This window comes from Arabidopsis lyrata (assembly GCF_000004255.2).
Source record: "Arabidopsis lyrata subsp. lyrata unplaced genomic scaffold ARALYscaffold_65, whole genome shotgun sequence".
In the NCBI taxonomy this organism is placed as follows: domain Eukaryota; kingdom Viridiplantae; phylum Streptophyta; class Magnoliopsida; order Brassicales; family Brassicaceae; genus Arabidopsis; species Arabidopsis lyrata.
In genome coordinates, this window is record NW_003302503.1 from 22,835 (window position 1) to 43,352 (window position 20,518).

Genomic DNA, 20,518 nt, shown 5'->3' on the forward strand with positions numbered 1-20,518 from the left:
CGATGCAGAGAAGCAGGAACAAGATGTATGAGGACTATGGAGATCGCAGAGGTGGCCAAAGACAGCATAATAATGCTAAACAATTGTCTCAAGGACAAGACGGTGGATGGGAAAAACCAAGGAAACCAGCTGCAAAAAGAGCTTTAGAATTTTCTGGTGAAGAAACGGTTGGAGGATTCCATTATCATTCGGAGATGGGTGATAGTAGCAAACAAAATCATCGGAGAATTGAAAAGAACCAGGTACCCACTTGGGGACAGAAAAAGAGCTTCCCGGGAACTTGGGCTGAAAATAGCGAGAGCTCAGGAAAGGGTGTAGCTAAAGATAGCTTTATAGAAGTTCATTCACAATCCCAGGGAGCAGGATATGGTAGGAAAGGAGCAGGTCCAGCTTGGCCAAAGCCCTTGTACCAGCCCAAATCAGTCTCCAAGGCAACACATGAGAAAGAAAAAACAGAGCAAGAAGATGATCTTAATGATTTGGTAATGGAGGATGTTCCAGAGATGCAAGATAACGATATCAATGCAGGTCTACAGTTTTCGGAGAGTAACGATGACTTATTAGAGGATGGAGAGTGTCATGTGGATGAGGAAACTGACATTCCAGTGACAGAGGAGAAAACTAATGATGATGATGGACAGATTATTCCAGAGGAGGAAAAAAGTGACTCTCAAGGTATTTTTTCAGTCCCTAAAGATTTGTCAAATGATATTGCTTATGTTAGTCAAGGATTGAATGGTATAGTATTGGATAGTAATAAGGTTAAAATAAAGAAAGGATCTAGTATTCCTGGGGCTAAAGGAATTAAGGGTCGAAAGAATTATGGAAAATTGGTGGCTTCACCGGGAAAAAGGTTATTGGCTAATGTAATGTCTACTAAACTTGCAGATGATGTAAGCAATCAGAGAGCTGCGGGTAAGATCAAACCCAAGGAGGGAGCAAAATCTCGAGGTATAAATCGAGGGTCTAAGAAAGGGATGGTGGCTCTTCCGAAACCACCGGCTCATACGTGAAGATATTAAGCTGGAACTGTCAGGGAGTAGGGGCTGATCTGACAGAAAATTACTTAAGGGATTTATGGAGAGAGCACAAGCCGGATATTTTATTTTTATCGGAAACTAAAAGATGTTATTCTTATTTACAAAAATTTCAATCTCAGTTTGGTTATAATAAATTGTTTTCAGTTGACCCTAGCGGTGCTAGTGGAGGCTTAGCTTTATTTTATAATAATGAAATAAAGTTAGAGATTCTTTATGAAAGCAATCGGATTATTGACGTTAAAGCTTTATTCGGGAAACAAGTAGTTTTTATGTCGTTTATTTATGGAGATCCTGTAGCCACAAAACGAGATATTGTCTGGGAAAAAATAACTCAGTTGGGTTTAAACCGGAAAAAACCATGGTTAATGATTGGTGATTTTAATGAGTTAACTAGAAATCATGAAAAAACAGGTGGTAATTTAAGATCAGCTGCGTCTTTTGTTCCTTTTAATTTTATGATTCGACATAATGGTATGTTAGAATTTCCGTGTTATGGTGAACAATTATAATGGAGAGGTAATAGAAACCAACAGATTGTGAGATGCAGGCTTGATCGGGCACTGGGGAATGAGGATTGGCATCACTTGTTCCTTTTTTCAAAAGTGGAATATTTGGATATGATTGGATCTGATCACAGACCGATTATATTGAGTTGTGCAAAATCTTTGGCTAGAAGAAAACGGCAATTTCGATTCGATAAGAGATGGGTTGGAAAGGATAGTCTTGCGGAGGCCATAGATTCATGATTGAATCGCACAAGAAATTTTAGAATTCCAATTTTTGTGGATAAAATTAAAAATTGTAGAAATTCCATTTCTTGGTGGAGGAAAAATAATATCCCGACGGGGCTGGCAAATATTTCTTCCCTTAAGTTGGCTTTGGAAAAAGCGAAGAACGACGATTCGATTCCGCAAGAGGAGATAAAAAGAATCGAAAATAAATTAAAGGAAGCTTATCATGAAGAGGAAATTTATTGGAAACAAAAGAGCAGAAATTTTTGGTTAAAAGTAGGAGATAAAAATACCAAATACTTTCATGCTTCTACAAAAAAAAGAAGGGCGAGAAACAAGATTTCAGGTCTATATGGACCTAATGATGTTTGGGAGGAATCAGAGAGAGGGATGGAGGAGATAGCAACTAATTACTTTAAAGAACTATTTAAGGTTTCCAATACGAATGGCATCGATGAGATGGTAAATGAGGTGTCTCCAATTATTACGGAAACTATGAATAATGAACTAACTAAGGAGGTTACCGAAATAGAAGTAAGGAAAGCTTTATTTTCTATGCACCCAGAAAAGACACCAGGTCCAGATGGTATGACAGCTTTATTTTATCAAAGGTTTTGGCATTCTTTAAAGGAAGATTTGGTAGGATTGGTCAGAGAATTTGTTCGTACTGGAAGTTTTGACAAAAGAATAAATGAAACAAATATTTGTTTAATTCCAAAAACGGAAAGACCTCAGAGGATGGCAGAGTTTAGGCCAATAAGTCTCTGCAATGTGAGTTATAAGATAATTTCAAAATTCTCTGCTTGAGGCTTAAAAAGATTTTACCTGGACTAGTCTCTGAAACACAATCGGCTTTCGTTTCAGGAAGACTTATTACAGATAATATCTTATTAGCTCAGGAGATGTTTCATGGCTTACGGACTAATAGAATGTGTAGAACAGATTTTTTGGCAATTAAAACAGATATGAGCAAAGCGTATGACAGGATAGAATGGAACTTTTTAGAGGCGGTTATGACTAGGTTGGGATTCAATTCTAACTGGGTCTCTTGGATCATGTGGAGTGTTAGTTCGGTCTCATATCAGGTTTTACTGAATGGAGAACCGAGAGGAAATATCATTCCCAAAAGAGGTTTACGCCAAGGTGATCCCCTTTCGCCTTATTTGTTTATTTTATGTACGGAGGTACTTATTGCAAATATTAACAAGGCGGAAAGAGAGAAAAAGCTGATTGGAATTAAGATAGCGAAAAGAAGCCCTGCAATTTCACATTTGCTTTTTGCGGATGATAGTCTCTTTTTCTGTAAAGCGGATACAGATCAATGTAAAACGGTGATGGATATTATTGGGAATTATGGTAAAGCTTCAGGGCAAGAAATCTCAGTAAATCATCGGTCATGTTTGGTAAGCGCGTAGCAACCCAAACAAAAGATCAACTTAAAAACATCCTTGGAATCACTAAGGAAGGTAGAATGGGTACCTATTTGGGTATACCAGAAAGCTTAGGAGGCTCGAAAAGTAAAATCTTCAATTATGTCCGAGAAAGACTTAACGAACGGATTAACGGCTGGTCAGCTAAATTTTTATCCAAAGGAGGGAAAGAAACAATGATCAAATCAGTGGCTGTAGCACTCCCAACCTATGTTATGTCTTGTTTTGAAACTCCCTCAAGAGTTAACTTCTAAGTTAACAAGTGCTATTTCTAATTATTGGTGGAGTTCCAATGGAAGAGATCGTGGGATCCATTGGATAGCTTGGGAAAAAATGTGTAAGGATAAAGAAGAAGGAGGTTTAGGCTTTCACTCCCTAGACATTTTTAATGATGCTATGTTGGCTAAACAGTATTGGCGATTAATCTAATGCCCGAACTCTTTAGTAGCTTGTGTGCTAAAAGGCAGATATTTCAGGAATATTCACCCTTTGCACGCAAAAAAACCAAATTCTCCATCGTTTGGATGGAAGAGCATTTTTTCGACTAAAAGACTAGTTGAAGCGGGAGCTAGATGGTCATTAGGGTCGGGTTTCAACCTATCGGTATGGCGAGATCCTTGGGTTCCTGATGTTATTCCACGTCCCGCAAATGGAAGAGGAAAATCATTCCTTCCAAGTTTAATGGTTAACCATTTAATTAATCCGGTTTCCAAAGAATGGCACCTTCCCATCTTACAAGAATTTTTGGATCCAGTGGATATTCAGCTTATTAGAGGACTGACTATTAGTCAAGTTTATAAACCAGATAGGCTTATTTGGCATCATACAAAATCAGGAAGATATACAGTAAAGTTAGGTTATCGGGTTGCTCGAGAGCTGACAGGAACGATTGAATGGGGCTCAAATTATCAATCATTACAAGCACAAGCTTGGAAAGTCAAAGCCCCTCCAAAAATAAAACATATCTTATGGCAAATTTCATCGGGATCCCTAGCAGTGACTTGAAAATTAGCACATCGAGGATTCAATGTGATATTATCTGTAAAAGGTGTGAGATGGCAGAGGAAACAATAAATCATGCTCTATTTGAATGCCCTCACTCTAAGGAAATATGGGATTGATCCACAATACCTACGGCATCAGGTATATTTCCTTTAAGCTCGGAATATTTAAATCTAGATTATCTTTATCGGAGATTACCTTCTACTCCAGATGGGGGGGAGTTCACATATTGTTATGCTTGGATTTTGTGGTTCATTTGGAAAGATAGGAATAAAAAGGTTTTCAAAGGTTTACAATCAGTACCCATAGATATTTTAAATCATGCTTTGAATGAAAAATTAATGTGGGAAGAAGCTCAATTGGAAACAGTCGAAACTAGCTCTACTAAGGAAGTTTTGGAAAATCCAGTTCAATCAATAAGATGTCGGATTGATGGCTCTTGGAAAGTTTCGGATCCAACTATGGGTATAGGATGGTGGTGTTTTCAAGGAATCGATCAAACGATATTACTCGGTGCAAAGTACCTTCGGAGATGTCCCTCCCCCCTTCATTCGGAGATGGAAGCTTTAATTTGGGCTATGAAAATATTCTTTCAAGAAGGATTGATTGTCAGGTGTTTGAAACAGATTGTTCGGAGTTAGTCTCGATGATACAGTCACCTGAAGATTGGCCCGCTTTCTCCAATCTGCTATATAAGTTTGGTTTGCTCCGTGTCTACTTTCCCTTGTTCTCGCTTTCTCTTATTTCTCGTTTATGTAATGTTAAAGCGGACTGTTTTGCCCGATCTTCTAGACTTTTATTTTCTGAAGTTACTTTTGTAAACACTTCTCCTCCTAGTTGGGCAACCAATCAAAGAGTTATTTATTAATTAATGTGTGGTTGACAAAAAAAAAATAAAAATAAAGAAATGTTATACTACGCATTACTTTTGAATTCACGAGATTTACTTGCAATTTTTAGAGATGGGGGGGGGGGGAGTGGTAGAATTACAAAAATGATGATTTGGAAGTTTTTTTTGTAAAAACTTAGGTTTAGTGGTTTTGATTTAAATGTTTGTAGTCTTTTCTCAAATTGTCTCTTTTTTAGGACTGTTGTCTCCAGATATTTCAACATTTTTCGTTAGCTTAGTTCCGAAGATATTTAATTTTTCCGCTAGCATATGTAAATTTTACCAACTTTTAAATAAAATTTATGATGACAAAATTAAATACTTATAATTAAATATTTGAAAAATAGGAAAGTTACGCAAGTGTAAGAATATTTTTTGAAGGTAAAAATATTTGGATTTTGTTTGATAATTTGTACCCTTCTATTGGCTTGTAATTTTTTTTTTAAACCGGATTTTAACCCATACACCATTTCGCAAAACAGCTTAACTACCGCATGCATCATACTAGAACCAGATTCAACCTCCTCAAATTTATACTAGTCAATAAAAGCCAAGGTTTTCACATCAAAGTAACATGTGCATTATATCAAAATCTATTTCAATTGGAACCAATAATAGGAGAAATAGAAAAATAATTAAGTTAAACATTAGACACATGTCAAAAAAATCTCGTCAATTAGAACTTTAAAATGTGTCATATAATGAGTAGGAATCAAACTTGATTGTAAAACATTATTGGGTTTCAAAAGCCAAAACTAAAGTAAAAACTACATGCTTTCAACCTCTAATGTGTATAGTTCATTGGTTTTGGCTTGTTGGCTGAGACTGTGGGTTGTTTTCTTTTTTGATGTAGTGAGTTTACCACTACCGAATGCCCGAAAAATAGTCTGAATTTCGGTTAACAAAAATGGTTATCCAAAATCTATACTGTTTTGACTTAGGGTTTGATTGTTTGAATTACCAGTTGGAATTATGTTTTGTTGGTTAATAAATTATCACAAGTTGACAACTAATCAATATATGTGCGTAAAACATTTCGTTTTGGTGGGTTCGGTTTTTTTTTTTTTTTTTTTTTTTTGAATTGGTTTTTGTCCACCAAACCCACCCTTACACAACCAATCATTCAATTCGGTTGAACAGATTCGATTCTTGTTCTTAAAGAGATTATGGACTTTGTTTGTTCTTCTCACTTCTCTAGTTTTATACAAGTATGTGTCTTAATTCGGTTTGATCTGATTCCTTGTTCGTTTAAGACAGGTATCCAATTATACATGTAAGGTCAATAACCACAATCAAGATCTAATCCAGTTTTGACTTTCATATATTAGTTTTGAGTTAAAAGACTTATTCAAGTTATGACAAGTTGACAACTTAACATGTTGAATAATAGTGCTTCGAGGATTCAAACAGATAATAATATTGAGAAAAATCATTCGGAAACTCTCTCTACAGAAAAAAGCTTTCTCATGGCGGCTTCTACCTTTTCTTCTTCGTCTTCTTTTGTAGGATTGATTCCATCACGGCCTTTAGTGTTCATCAAGTCACAGGAAGAAGATGTGAGTAAAGGTCTGATCAATTTTCTCGAACCTATCTTAAAAAACGAAAATATAAATGTCTTCATAGACGAAGAAACAGTACGAGGAAAAGATCTAAAGAATCTGTTTAAAAGAATCCAGGACACGAGGATCTCACTGGCTATCTTTTCAGAGTCAAAATGTGATTTTAATGAGCTACGGAAGATCAAAGAACCCGTCGATGAAGCGATTCCTATATTCTACAAGGTAGATGCGATTGGAGACTTGGCTGATCTCCAAAACAGGTATTGTTTCTTTTCCTCTCTTCTTGGTCGAGGGCACGTTGTAGATCTTGATTTTTTTGTCTTTTTTTGAATATTTGGTCTGACCCAAATGGTTAGATGACCCCGTTTCAAACCAGTTACACTCTCTCAATGTTAAGGTGCAAGAAAGATCTCATAAATTCTGCCGTGGAGGAAATGAGTAGATTGCTAGCGAATATTTCTGTGGAAGTAAACAGAGAAAAAGAAGGAAATCACAAATGTTTTATGGTCCCTGCAAGGAAACTTCAGATCAGTCACTCGGAGAAGCTAATAAACTGGACCTGGAGTTCTATCTACGAGGCACCAAAGTGAGTGGTGTATATTAGATCAATTTTAAGTGATTAATGGTTAGTATATAAGTTACACACCCACAAATTTAGGATATTAGTATTTATAAAATTTTACAGAAAAATATATTTTCCATGCCAAGTTATAGAATCATATAGTAATACCTCTGAAATGCTTAAACATGATTTAAATAATACGACGTTCCAAACGATTAAAAAATGACAAAAGATTAGCAAGAAGATATTTACTTAAAATGACTGACACACACAAACTGATAAATGGTCTGGATTTATTTATATAACACCAAAAACAAATAACACTGTATATGTACTTTTCAATAAAATCACTTATATGTGTGAACCATATGATCTATTCTTAACATTGTATAAGATTATTTAAATATATTCTTAACTATAACAGAGTTAATACTTAATAGTAACCTTTTAGATTTTTTATTTATTTATTTTGATATTTATGAAAAATTAAAAATAATCAAAATCATAAAAAAAGAATCAGAATTATTGTTAGTTCTTTTTGGAAATGCTTGTGTTGGGCTAAATATTTTGTTGGCAAGACGAGTTTTGGCATACAAGAACGAATGGTTTTATTCTTTTTTTTTTTTTTTTTTGTTTAAATGGTTTTATTATGTTCAGTGAAGCTGCCATTGAAATTGCGATGTTAAATGAAGTTTATTGGCTACACATGTCTGGAAACTTTCACACAAGAAATCTAACACCTGGGACAAAATATGAGGTTGTGTTTCTGGTGAGTTTAGAGGATACATCTTTTGGATGGGATCAGCCGGTGAATCTGAACTTGAAGCTAATTAATCCAGATGGAACTGAGAGTTTTCAGGAGCGAACAACAAGCTTGGAATGTCACATAGGCGAAAACTGGGTGGATATTCAAGCTGGAGTTTTGGTGGCACCGCCTAGGAATGCGGCCGCAAAGATGACTTTCACCATGTATCAATATGTGACCAGTGACCGGAAGAGCGGGCTCCTGGTCAAAGGTGTTGCTATTCGTCCCATGCCTTAATTAAAGCTAAAGTAAAAACTATATGTTGGATAATTTTATTTATGATTGTGATTACATGTAGTAGACTACTTTTATGGTAAACAATAAATCATCATTTATAATACCCAAGCTAATACCCAAGCTATTCATTTTGATTGAAATCTAACAAATATTAGCAATACAATATACAGTATGTGTTTTATTAAAGTGAATTTCTACATACTTTTAGGTGGGTTCAAATCCTAATATAGATAATAAAATTGAGAAATCATATCGTTTAATAATGCATGCAATGACAGATTACATGACTTGATTATGGTATCCCCGCGTTCGAGAGCTCAATTCTTCCTTGTCTTTGATATGAACAAGTCAACTTCTTTTGGTATCTATTACTCCCTCTGTTTTATATTATTTGTCGTTTAAAGTTTTTGCACGAAAATTAATAAAGCAATTAAATTTTCTATTTTATCCCTATATAATAACACTAAACCAACGTAAAATGATCATATATTAAAATAGAATAAAGTAAAACTCGGTGTTCCACGGACTGGAACCAGTTGCTTGAGGTACTCAACAACAAAACCACTCCACGTCTTCATTTATTTCTGATCAGGTATGTATTCCAAGCCACCATTTATCACATATGGCGAGAGAGGAATGCAAGAAGGCATGGAGAAATGCAATCTCCGCAACTTCGACTCATTAAACTCATCGACAAAAACGTTCGAAACCGCTTAAGCTCAATCAAAGCCGCGGGAGACCACCGCTATGACGACAGCCTCAAGCTGTGGTTCTCCACCCGCCCAACTCAACAAACAAGCTCGTGACTACAGTTTCAAATCCCATTCTGATTTCTCTGTAATGTTTTTAAATTCTTCAAAACACTGAAGCATTCATTGTACAAAAGGTTTTTTGGTTGAATATAATTTTACATTCAATTTAAAAAAAAAAAAAAAAAAACTCGTTGTTAATGACAAAACATTCGTAGTTTAGTCTGGTTTATTTATGTTGATCAAGGTCATAAATTGATTATGATTTGATGTATCTGTGATATGTTCACCAGCTACATCTGTTAATAGATTAGTCTGAGTTATCTCTTTAACCAAAATACCCATCACTTATGAACATACTCGGAATTGACCTTTAGACGCTCAATGGACCAATTCAAATTTCGAAGACAAGCTATAATCTGTTATAATAAACTACATGTTGACAACTTACATATTAAAAATATTTCAAGCATTCAAGTTTATAAGGACGTTGGATTAGTTTATCGTTCAAAGCATCTTGACAAAACACAGAAGGTCAAACAATTTATCAACAAAAACTCTCTTTCTGCGTTTTCCTCAAAGAAGATCTTTCATGGCTTCTTCTTCCTCGGTTGTGAAACCCACCCCAACGGGGCCTCAAGTGTTCATATGCTTCCGGGGAGCAGATGTCCGATCACACTTCATAAGCCATCTTGACCCTGCCTTGAGAGAAGCGAATATAAACGTCTTCATAGATGATGACGAGTTTTTGGGCACAGATTTGGTTAACCTTTTGAAGAGGATAGAAGAGTCAGAGATCGCGCTAGTGATCTTTTCGGAGGATTTCACAAGTTCGTATAGGTGCTTGGATGAGCTGGCCAAGATCAAGGAATGCAAGGATCAAGGCCGTCTCATAGTGATTCCCATCTTCTACAAAGTTAAACCTTCCGTTGTGAAATATCTTAAAGGAAATTTTGGCGATAATTTCAGGGAACTAGAACGCAATAATCTACACATGCAACAAAGAACTCAGAAATGGAAGAAAGCTTTAGTGTCTATCCCGGAATCAAAAGGGATGCCAAGGGCAGAACAAAGGTTATTTTTATGTTCTTTTGGCCAAGTATAGATACATCTAGCTAAAGTATCCCTAAAATTATACATCAAGAACCTAATAAACAGTTTGTTTTTGATATCTCTTACTTGTATGGTATGACAGTGAGAAGACCGATAAAGACTTCATAACCTCAATGGTCATCAAGATTCAAGAATTACTGGATTATATGGCTGCCAGAAGAAACAAAGAAATAGAAGCGAATCGTCAAGGAGTTTCCATCGTCCCTGCAAGGAAACCAAAAGCAGAAGCGAATCCTCAAGGAGGTTCCGTGGTCCCTGCTGCAAGGGAGCAAGAAAGAGAAGCGAGTCATCAAGGAGGTTCCGTGGTCCCGTCCATGGTCCTTGCAAGGGATTTAGTAATCACTCATTTTGATAAACCTCAAAGATGGACTTGGAGTACTATCAACGAGGCACCAAAGTAATATTCTAGTCTCTTTTTAATGGATCCTAAAAATCACTTATTTGTCATTTTTTTTTGTCAACAACTTTATTGGACTAATTCAAATGAGCTTAACTCTAAGAGATCGATATTGTTTACATATGTGATATAAGTAAGCAAAGATAAGGAGAAAAGAGAATTCTTCCTTATAGTAGTATGTCATTTTTCTCATATGAAAAAAATAAATAACAGTTTATGAAAGCTAGCTGATCAGGATTTAGGCCCTTTTAACTAACATTTATTTATGTATAATTTATAGAAATAAGTTTTGGGTTCGTTCATCTTTTTTAGTAATTACAACCATTTATCAAGTTATTGTGATTAAATTCGTGAAACTAGTTGCGATATTTTATTCTTTCTAAAAATTTTTTGTGAATCTGGTCCTTTCTATTTCTCATCTATGTTTGATTTAATTATGTTTGCAGCTCTGCGGAAATTGAGATTGCGACGTCGAATAAACTTTACTGGCTTAAAATAGTGGGAACAATAACTACGGAGAATCTAACACCAGGAACTAAGTACGAGGCTGTATTCGTAGTGAAATTAGAAATTAATGCTAGTGGATGGGATATACCAGTGACTCTAAAGCTGAAGGTGGTACAACACGATGGGGACGATGATCGGGTGGATCGAACAGAGAACTTGAACGATTACATAGGCCAGAACTGGGTGGATATTTTGGCCGGAGTTTTCGTGGTTCCGCCAAAAACCACTCCCGCAACGATCATTTGCACCATGTATCAGTACGCGGACGAGTATAAGAAAAAGGGACTCGTCGTCAAAGGTCTTGCAATACGTCCCACGAACTAAGGCGCGCGTACAAGCAAAAGGATATATGATCTTTCTTGTTGTCTAATATATGTATTTGAAAAATGAAACACTGGTCTGTTTTGTTAACAAGTGAATTGTTGTTCTTCTTTTTTTTTTTGGGTATTCTGTTGTTTGAAGTTCTGATAAATTTTTATAATTTTATTTTTTAAATCTTGATGGTATGGTTCTACGAGAGACTAATGAGGCTCCAATCTTACAAGTAAAGTTTACACGGACACATTATTTTTTGCTTTTATACTGGTGATATATACATATGGACACATTAAGTTTTAACAAAATTAAAATTGTATTAAATAACATCATACTTTAGGCTTCACTTATAATATTTGGCGTGGTTTAGGTTTAAAATTTTAATTTGTGAAGTTAGGGGAAGAGACAACATATGTGTGCACTATATTATGGTATTGTATATCACCCATGAAAAAAAAAAAAATTATCTATTTGGATTACTGATTGCTGGACGAGCCATATTCACTGAGCAACATAAATTGATTACCCCTTTCTCTTCTCCCTTTTGTTTCAGAATTTAGCTAGCAGCCGAGGCTGAACACAAAACCTACGTTAGATTTTAGTATATATCCAAATGTATAATATTTCCTTTGTTTTATAAAGGTTTGCAATGGCTAACCAAGCTTGTATTTTTTTGTAATTCACAGTTTTAGCAAAATAATAGTACGTACACCTAAAACCGTCTCATAATGATACTTACTATGCATTGTCCGGGAAAATAAACCAACCCATGATCATGATTATGAGAGTTATGATCACTGAAATAGCCTTTCACATGATGAATTGAATGACGGATGTGTTTAAAAATGCTTTAACATGCGTAATGAAAATGTCACTGTAGCGTCTCACATATTTTTATTTTAAATAATATTGTTCTTAATAATTTGCTTTTTAATCTGTATACTCTACTCAAGTCTTAATCGATTAAATATTACACAAATAACAATATTAAATTTCCATAAACCATGACATCTTTAAATCAAATGGTTTATGCAATGACATACCAATATACCATATGACTTGATTATTGTCTCACCGCGTTCGAAAGCTCAGTTTTCAATTATATATGAAGGTATATATGATTGTATGAACAAGTCCAATTATCTTGTTTTACTATGGTACGCATTCGCTGCTGCAATTTTTAATCTGCCACTTGAGATTTTATTAAAGTAGCCTATGGAAAGACTTTATGAACTAGGGAAGTCTTGTTGACTTGGATTATAATTTGAGGAAAGACTTTGGGGGACGACTCATGCAAACCAATCAAATATACACCTTGCAGTAAAACTCGGTTTTGTGACCAAATAATATTAGTTTAGTTTATCGTTGACGAAAATTAAATTAGTTTAGTTTATTTGATGTTATCTGTTAACCAACTTGCATACGTTACTAGTTTATAAGATTAAAAAAAGAAAAAAAAAACTACATACGTTACAAAATTAGTTATCTATACATTGTTTTGACCGAAGGAGGTCGATATGATTAAAAGACAAATTCAAATTGAGACAAATAGTAGTGTACAACGATAATGTAAAAATTAATGTATGATACTGATGTAAGAAGTGATATACTAGATATAACTACAAAGTGGTGTATAAACTACACTCTATAATAGTGTACAACTATATAAATACGATATATGGTGTACATGAAACAATGAGATAGTGGATCTCACCATACACCACCTTGGGCACCGTCTACAACATCGTACACCTTTACATATTTTGTACATCACGTCTAGAAAGAGAGGACCATTTTTGTCGAGTGTTATTATACAAAACGATATTTAAATGATAGTGTACGGGATTAGTGTACGGGATTAGTGTACAAACAAGTGTACATTAATCATGTATATCATCATATTACTTATATACCATCATGTTCAATTTAATGGTATACACCATCATGTACACCATTATATTTAGTATAACTTTGGGTGTACATTGCCATCATGTTTGTATAAATATTTTGAATAATTATCACTATTATTATCATTACTTCAATTAACAAGTACTAGACAAATATGTATCTTAGATGGTTTACGAGATTTTATATATATATCGGTGTATGAAATAAATTGGTGTATAATTATTAGTGTACAAAACGTTGTTTTAAATGCGGGTGTACCAAATTGGTGATGAAAAAATATACAAATAATTATAAAAAAATCTTAATAAAATAAAAAGAATTAGCAAAAATGTTGAAAAGAAAAGAAAAAAAGTGGTCCCTCACCAAAAATTATCTTTCACAACACAAAGGATAGAGTGGTATTTGACACTTAATTTGTTTTTAGCCTATTACAAATATCTATTTATCTCACAAAAGCAAAAACAGTGTCTATTTATCTAATTTTTTTAAAAAATTACCTACTTTTCAAATTATTTTTGAAAAAATGTCAACTTTGCCAAAAAGGCCATTCAAATTTCCAAAGACAATTTTTGTGATCTATGTTAATAAACTACATGTTGAAAAGTTAGATATTACATTATTTCGAGCATTCAAATATATATAAGGACGTGTGATTAGCTTTAACGTTCAAAGCATATTGACAAGACACTAAAGGTCAAAGAACAATCAACCAACACAATCGCTTTACCTTCCCCAAAAAAGTTTTCTTATGGCTGCTTCTTCTTCTGTGAGACCAACCACAACGGGACCTCAAGTGTTCATCAACTTCCGCGGAAAAGATGTGCGCAACGGCTTCTTAAGCTTTCTTGAGCCTGCCATGAGAGAAGCTAACATAAACGTCTTCATAGACAAGCACGAAGTGGTGGGCACAGATCTGGTTAACCTTTTTGTTAGGATCCAAGAGTCAAGAGTCGTGGTGGTGATCTTCTCTAAGGATTACACAAGTTCGGAATGGTGCTTAGATGAACTGGCCCAGATCAAGGATTGCATTGATCAAGGCGGTCTCAATGTGATTCCCATCTTTTACAAACTTGCACCTTCCTCCGTGGAAGAACTCAAAGGAGGCTTTGGCGATAGTTTCAGGGTTCTAAAGTGCAAATACAAAGACGAGCCTGAAAGAACTCAAAAATGGGAAGAAGCTTTAAAGTATATTCCTAAAATAAAGGGCCTGACCTTGTCAGAAAAAAGGTTGATCTCTTATCTTTTGCTTCGTTATTCTAGAGTGCAAATCTATACTAATCTCCGTTCGTTAAATAAATACACCTAGAATATTATGTTGTTGGTATGACCAAAGTATGTAGCTGTTCGGCCTGAGGGGATGTAGGTATATATATATATGTGTGTAGCTATTTCTTGTAGAACACGGAACCAAGTAACAGAAAAGACAAGTTTATTTACATCTCTCACTCGTATTGTTTGACAGTGATAGGAACGAAAGAGAGTTCATTTATGAAACGATTTTCGAGATTCAGAGATCGCTGTCACAAATCGCCGTGAAGGGAAACCCGAAGTTAGAATCGAATTCACTAGGAGGATTTATGGTCCCTGCAAGGAGACTTGTCATTACTCACGCTGAGAATCCTGAAAAATGGACCTGGAGTGCTATCTACGACAGACCACAGTAAGAATTTATTCAATGGAAAACTAAACTTTTTTTTTTTTAATTCAACTTGGAGTACTATATTTTCAAAAATCATTTCATGAAAATTCAACACAAGATATATGATGTGTAATCATTTGATTACTTTTTTACATAATTTCTTGTAATAATGAAACTTTCATTTTTTTTTTCAGCAAAGCAGACATCGAAATTGCAACGATGATTAACACTCACAGCTTGATAAAAATAAACGGAGATTTTCACACGAGAAAATTGATACCGGGGAAAAAGTACGAGGTGGTGTTTCTTGTGAGGCTAGATGATACATCTTTGGGATGGAAGAATGACGTGACCCTGACGCTGAAGCTGGTCATGGGTGATAAAACCGGAAATGAGAAAGAGAAAAAGTTGTGCTTGGACGAATACATAGGAGAAAATTGGGTGGATATTCTTGTCGGAGAATTTGAGGCGCCGCCAAAGAAAGATGACGCAAAGATCTTTTTCTCGATGTCTCAGTATGTGGACACTGACAAGAAGAGTGGTCTTGTTGTCAAAGGTTTTGCAATTCGTCCAGCGTAGTGAGGCACAAAAGCAAAGCATATTGGATCAAATTTCTGTTTTAACTATATTTATAGAACTTCATTTCAAAATAAGTTCAATGCAGGTCAATTTCTGGTTTAAAGTTTGTACTCTTTTTTTTTTTTTTTTTTTTTTTTTGTAAGTCAGAGTCTGTACTTTCTTGTTTTTGTTTTGGTACGTACTGTTATGTTTTAAAAACATTTATGTCTTTATTTCAGTCAATAACATGTTTAACCATGTTTTATAAGAGTGTACACTTATAGTGATGTGAAAACGGATAGTAGCTGCCAAAAGTTTTTTCAAGCATGCAAAGAAGAGATTGATTCTATCAACAAAAACAATACATGGTTTCTAATTGATAAACCGAGTGAGACAAAAGTTATTGGTCTCAAGTGGATTTTCAAAATCAAGAAAAATGTGGATGGTACTATCAACAAGTATATAAGGCACGGCTTGTAGCTAAAAGATATGTACAAGAATCCGGTATAGATTTTGATGAAGTTTTTACACTGGTTGCACGTAGAGAAACCATAAGATTATTGATTGCATTGGCGTCGTCACATGAATGGGAAAGTCATCACTTAGATGTGAAAACAACATTCTTACATGGAGAATGTGTCGAAGATGATCAAATCAAAGTGGAGCATGTATCCGGAGAAGAACAATGTGCGGATATACTAACGAAAGTCTTAGCGAGAATCAATTTTAAGAAGATGAGAAGTTTGATTGGAGTGCAAGACCTCTCGAAGAGTAACTTGAAGCTTAAGGGGGTGGATGTTGGATAATCTTCAATGTTAGCTTCAAGCCCAAGATATCTTTACCAAGTTGAGTTAGGATAAGATAGGCTTGATATAGTTATGATAGGATTAGGAGTTATCTAATTCAAGTTCAAATATGATTAGCAAGATGTGCTAACACTAGAAATATAATTGTTGAGGTGTGACAATTATATCAAGAGAGAACATTAAAAGTTTAGAGGTGTTTAGTTTTGAGAGAGTTTCTAAACATAAATAAAGAGAGTTATTCTTTATAAAAGCTAAGAGTTTTCTAAGAAACTTTAACTACCCATCACTTATGAACATACTCGGAATTGACATGGACCAATTCAAATTTCGAAGACAAGCTATAATCTGTTATAATAAACTACATGTTGACAACTTACATATTAAAAATATTTCAAGCATTCTAGTTTATAAGGACGTTGGATTTGTTTATCGTTCAAAGCATCTTGACAACACAGAAGGTCAAACAATTTATCAACAAAAACTCTCTTTCTGCGTTTTCCTCAAAGAAGATCTTTCATGGCTTCTTCTTCTTTGGCTGTGAAACCGACCCCAACGGGGCCTCAAGTGTTCATATGCTTCCGGGGGGCAGATGTCCGTAAACACTTCATAAGCTTTCTTGACCCTGCCTTGAGAAAAGCGAATATAAACGTCTTCATAGATGAGGACGAGTATTTGGGCTCAGATTTGGTTAACCTATTGAAGAGGATAGAAGAGTCGGAGATCGCGCTAGTGATCTTTTCGGAGGAATTCACAAGTTCGTATTGGTGCTTGGAGGAGCTGGCCAAGATCAAGGACTGCAAGGATCAAGGCCGTCTCAAAGTGATTCCCATCTTCTACAAAGTTAAACCTTCCGTCGTGAATAATACCTGAAAGGAAAATTTGGCGATCATTTCAGGGATCAAATACGCAATCTTAGACACCAGCCAGAAAGAACTCAGAAATGGGAGGACGCTTTATTGTCTATTCCTGAATCAATAGGCATGCCTTTAGCAGCCCAAAGGTTTTTTCTTTTCTTTTTGCCAACTATATATATACATCTAGCTAAAGTATCTCTAAAGATATTATCTAGAACCTGATATTTATTCTAGTTGATACCTTTCTCTTGTATGGTATGACAGTGACAGGACCGATAAAGACTTCATAACCTCAATGGTCATCAAGATTCAGAGATTGGTGGAGCATATGGCCGTCAAAGGAAACCAAGAAACAGAAGCGAATCTTCCAGGAGGTTCCATCGTCCCAGCAATGAAACCAAAAAGAGAAGCGAATAGTCAAGGAGGTTCCATGGTCCTTGCAATGAAGCCAGAAACAGAAGCGAGTCATCAAGGAGGTTTCGTGGTCCCTGCAAGGCAACTAGGAATTGCTTTTTCCTATAAATCTCGATGCTGGTCTTGGAGCACTATCACAGGACGTAAGACCATCTCCAACCATGGGGTATTAATTTAGGGCTCTTATGAATTATTTAATACTATTGATTTTGAAAAATGACAGGACACAGTTCTTATGGGGCTCTTTAGCTTCTTAATACAGACTTTGGTTCTTCAATAAATAGCTTATTTTGATTTATTTTTGATCCATAAAATTTGTAGAGCCCCACATAAGAAGCCCCATTGTGGATGCTCTTATGGGTTATCCTATATTTTACTCTCTTTATTTTATATTTTTCTAGAGGGGTGGGGAGGGGCTGTCAAAAGTTATTATTTTACACCAAAAATAAAAAATTAATCACTTCAAATGTCATATTTTCATATATGAAAAAAAAATCAGTTTGTGAAAAGCTAGAAATCAAGATTTATATTGATTATATTATGTATACATAATTTACAAAAACATGTTTTGGGTTCGTTTATATTTATTCGAGTTTAATAATTGCAACAATATCAAGATATTTTGCTCATCTAACTACAAATTGGCAATACTAATAACATTTTTTTTTTTGTCAAAAATGTTAATTTTGATTTGGTCTTTTCTGTTTCTCATATATGTTCGTTATAGTGATGAATTATACCACATGTTCATGTTTTTAAGTTTTCAAAACGTGATTCCACTAACTTTTATCATTCAAAATATGTCAATATTCATCAACCTTTTCTTTTTCACAAAGTGATTCCGCTATATATAATTAAATGTGTTAAAAATATAACAAAGGTGGTTAGTCTACTAAAAGTAACTTTCCATCATTTATAATTATTTTACATCTTTTTAATCTAGTTTCGTTCATTCTGCTAACAATTATTTTGTTTTCCACTATTCAGCTAACAAACAAGTCAGTCCCTATCTTTTCAGCTCCGAGGCCATTGATATTGTGACGATGAAAAAAGTTTACTGGCTTAAAATAGTCGGAACATTCAAAACGGGGGATCTAACACCAGGAACAAAGTATGAGGTTGTGTTTGTAGTGAAATTAAAAGATAATGCAATTGGATGGGAGAAACCAGTGACTCTGAAGCTGAAGGTGATACACCACAATGGAGACAACGATCGGGTGGAACGAATAGAGAACTTGAACGATTACATAGGCCGCAACTGGGTGGATATTTTGGCCGGAGTTTTTGTGGTTCCGCCGAAAAACACTCCCGCAATTATTACTTTCACCATGTATGAGACCGAATATAAGAAAAAAGGACTCGTCGTCAAAGGGGTTACAATTCGTCCCACGAACTAATGCGCACAAGCAAAGGCATATAGGACCTTTCTAGTTGTCTTAATTGTATTTATAAAATGCATCACTGCTCTGTTTTGTTAACAAATTAATTGTACTTTTTTGTTCTTTTGGTATTTTGTTGTTTGAAATTCTTATTAAAAGTTTATAATTTTTTAAAATCTTCACGTTGTATATGGTTCTACGAGAGACTAATGATGCTCCCAATCTCTTTTTTTTTTGTTAAACGGCTTGATGATGCTCCCAATCTTATAAGTAAAATTTTACATGAACACATTATTTTTTACTATCATACTGGTGATATATACATATGGACACATTAATTTTTAACAAAAAGTGTATTAAATAACATATCCTAATGTTGGCTTCACTTATAAAATTTTGTGTGGTTTTAGGTTTGAAATTTTAATTTGTGAAGTTAGGGGAAAAGACAAAAACTTGTGTGCTCTAAATTATCGTATTGTATATCACCCATTAAACAGATATAAATCTATTTGGCTTATACTGAGTGCTGGGATGATCCACATTCACTAAGCAATATAAATTGCTTACCCCTTTCTCTTTGTCCTTTTTTGGTTCAGAAATTTAGCTAGCAGCCGAGGATGAACACAAAACCTACGGTAGTGTCTTTGCAAAATGCACAATTTTCGCTTTGTTTTATAAAGGTTTGCAATGGCTAATTACCAAAATCTTGTTTTATTCACAGTTTTAGCCTATTAGGAAATAATAGTACTTTCACCTAAAACCGTCTCATAATGACTATGCCTTACGAGAGTTATGATCATTGGAATGACCTTTCACATGATGAATTGAATGACGGATTTGTTTAAAATGTGTTAAGATGCATAGTGAAAATTTCACTGTAGTGTCCCTCTATTTAGATAATATATTTTTATTATTAATAATATTGTTCTTTATAATTTTCTTTTTAATCTGTATACTACTCAAGTCATAATCGATTAAAAAAATAAACAATTATAAGAATATTAACTTTCCACAAACCATGACATCGAAGTGGTTAATGCAATGACATACCACATGACTTGATTATGGTCTCACCGCGTTCGAGAGGTCAGTATTCAATGATAAATGAAGGTATGAACAAGTCCAATGATAATTGAAGGTATGAACAAGTCCAATGATCTTGTGTTAATATGGTACGCGCAGTTGCAATTTTTAATCTGACACTTGAGATTTATTAAAGTAGCCTATGGAAAGACTTTGTGAACTAGGGAAGTTTCGTTGACTTGGATTATAATTGAGGAAGGACTTTGGGGGACGACTAACTGCAAACCAATCAAACATACACCCTTGGCAGTAAAACTCGGTTTTGTGACCAAATAAATTTATCGTTGACAAGAAATAAATTAGTTTTGTTTATGCATGTAGATCGGCTTCTTAACTAATTCTTATTTGATGTATCTGTTAACCAACTTACATACGTTACTAGTTAAAAGAAAAAAGAAAAAAAAAAAACTAAGAAAATAATTTGGTTTTGACTGGAGGATGGCGATAGAATTAAAAGACGAATTCAAATTTCGAAGACAACTTGTGATCTATTTTAAATAAACTACTGTACATGTCGATAACTTTAGACGATATACATAAT

At 34.7% G+C, this 20,518-nt stretch overlaps 4 protein-coding genes and 1 pseudogene across 7 annotated transcripts; all 5 read left to right on the forward strand.

The window, feature by feature from the left end:
- The first annotated feature begins 9 nt into the window (after positions 1–9).
- LOC9299054 lies at positions 10–1,282 on the forward strand. Its single transcript, XM_021018546.1, has 2 exons — positions 10–675; positions 889–1,282. Exons 1-2 carry the CDS (start codon positions 24–26, stop codon positions 1,011–1,013), a joined length of 777 nt encoding a protein of 258 aa, XP_020874205.1. The 5' UTR covers positions 10–23; the 3' UTR covers positions 1,014–1,282.
- A 4,892-nt stretch (positions 1,283–6,174) lies between these two features.
- On the forward strand, positions 6,175–8,395 carry LOC9299056 (uncharacterized protein PHLOEM PROTEIN 2-LIKE A7). 4 transcript variants are annotated; one of them, XM_021018564.1, is made up of 4 exons: positions 6,175–6,658; positions 6,800–6,911; positions 7,028–7,096; positions 8,075–8,395. In XM_021018564.1, exons 1-4 carry the CDS (start codon positions 6,469–6,471, stop codon positions 8,253–8,255), a joined length of 552 nt encoding a protein of 183 aa, XP_020874223.1. In that variant the 5' UTR covers positions 6,175–6,468; the 3' UTR covers positions 8,256–8,395. The 4 variants fall into 4 exon arrangements, with proteins under 4 accessions (XP_020874223.1, XP_020874212.1, XP_020874216.1 ...); XM_021018553.1 differs by having other exon boundaries at positions 6,175–6,911; XM_021018557.1 differs by having other exon boundaries at positions 6,175–6,911; positions 7,049–7,096.
- Positions 8,396–9,497: 1,102 nt separating this feature from the next.
- Positions 9,498–11,463, forward strand: LOC9299055 (protein PHLOEM PROTEIN 2-LIKE A6). Its single transcript, XM_002862931.2, has 3 exons — positions 9,498–10,078; positions 10,200–10,514; positions 10,961–11,463. The coding sequence occupies exons 1-3, from the start codon at positions 9,597–9,599 to the stop codon at positions 11,343–11,345; spliced, it is 1,182 nt and encodes a 393-aa protein (XP_002862977.1). The 5' UTR covers positions 9,498–9,596; the 3' UTR covers positions 11,346–11,463.
- A 2,497-nt stretch (positions 11,464–13,960) lies between these two features.
- Positions 13,961–15,563, forward strand: LOC9299052 (protein PHLOEM PROTEIN 2-LIKE A8). The gene is made up of 3 exons (XM_021018589.1): positions 13,961–14,471; positions 14,707–14,904; positions 15,078–15,563. Exons 1-3 carry the CDS (start codon positions 13,993–13,995, stop codon positions 15,460–15,462), a joined length of 1,062 nt encoding a protein of 353 aa, XP_020874248.1. The 5' UTR covers positions 13,961–13,992; the 3' UTR covers positions 15,463–15,563.
- Positions 15,564–16,697: 1,134 nt separating this feature from the next.
- On the forward strand, positions 16,698–18,927 carry LOC9299053 (annotated as a pseudogene).
- Positions 18,928–20,518: the final 1,591 nt, after the last annotated feature.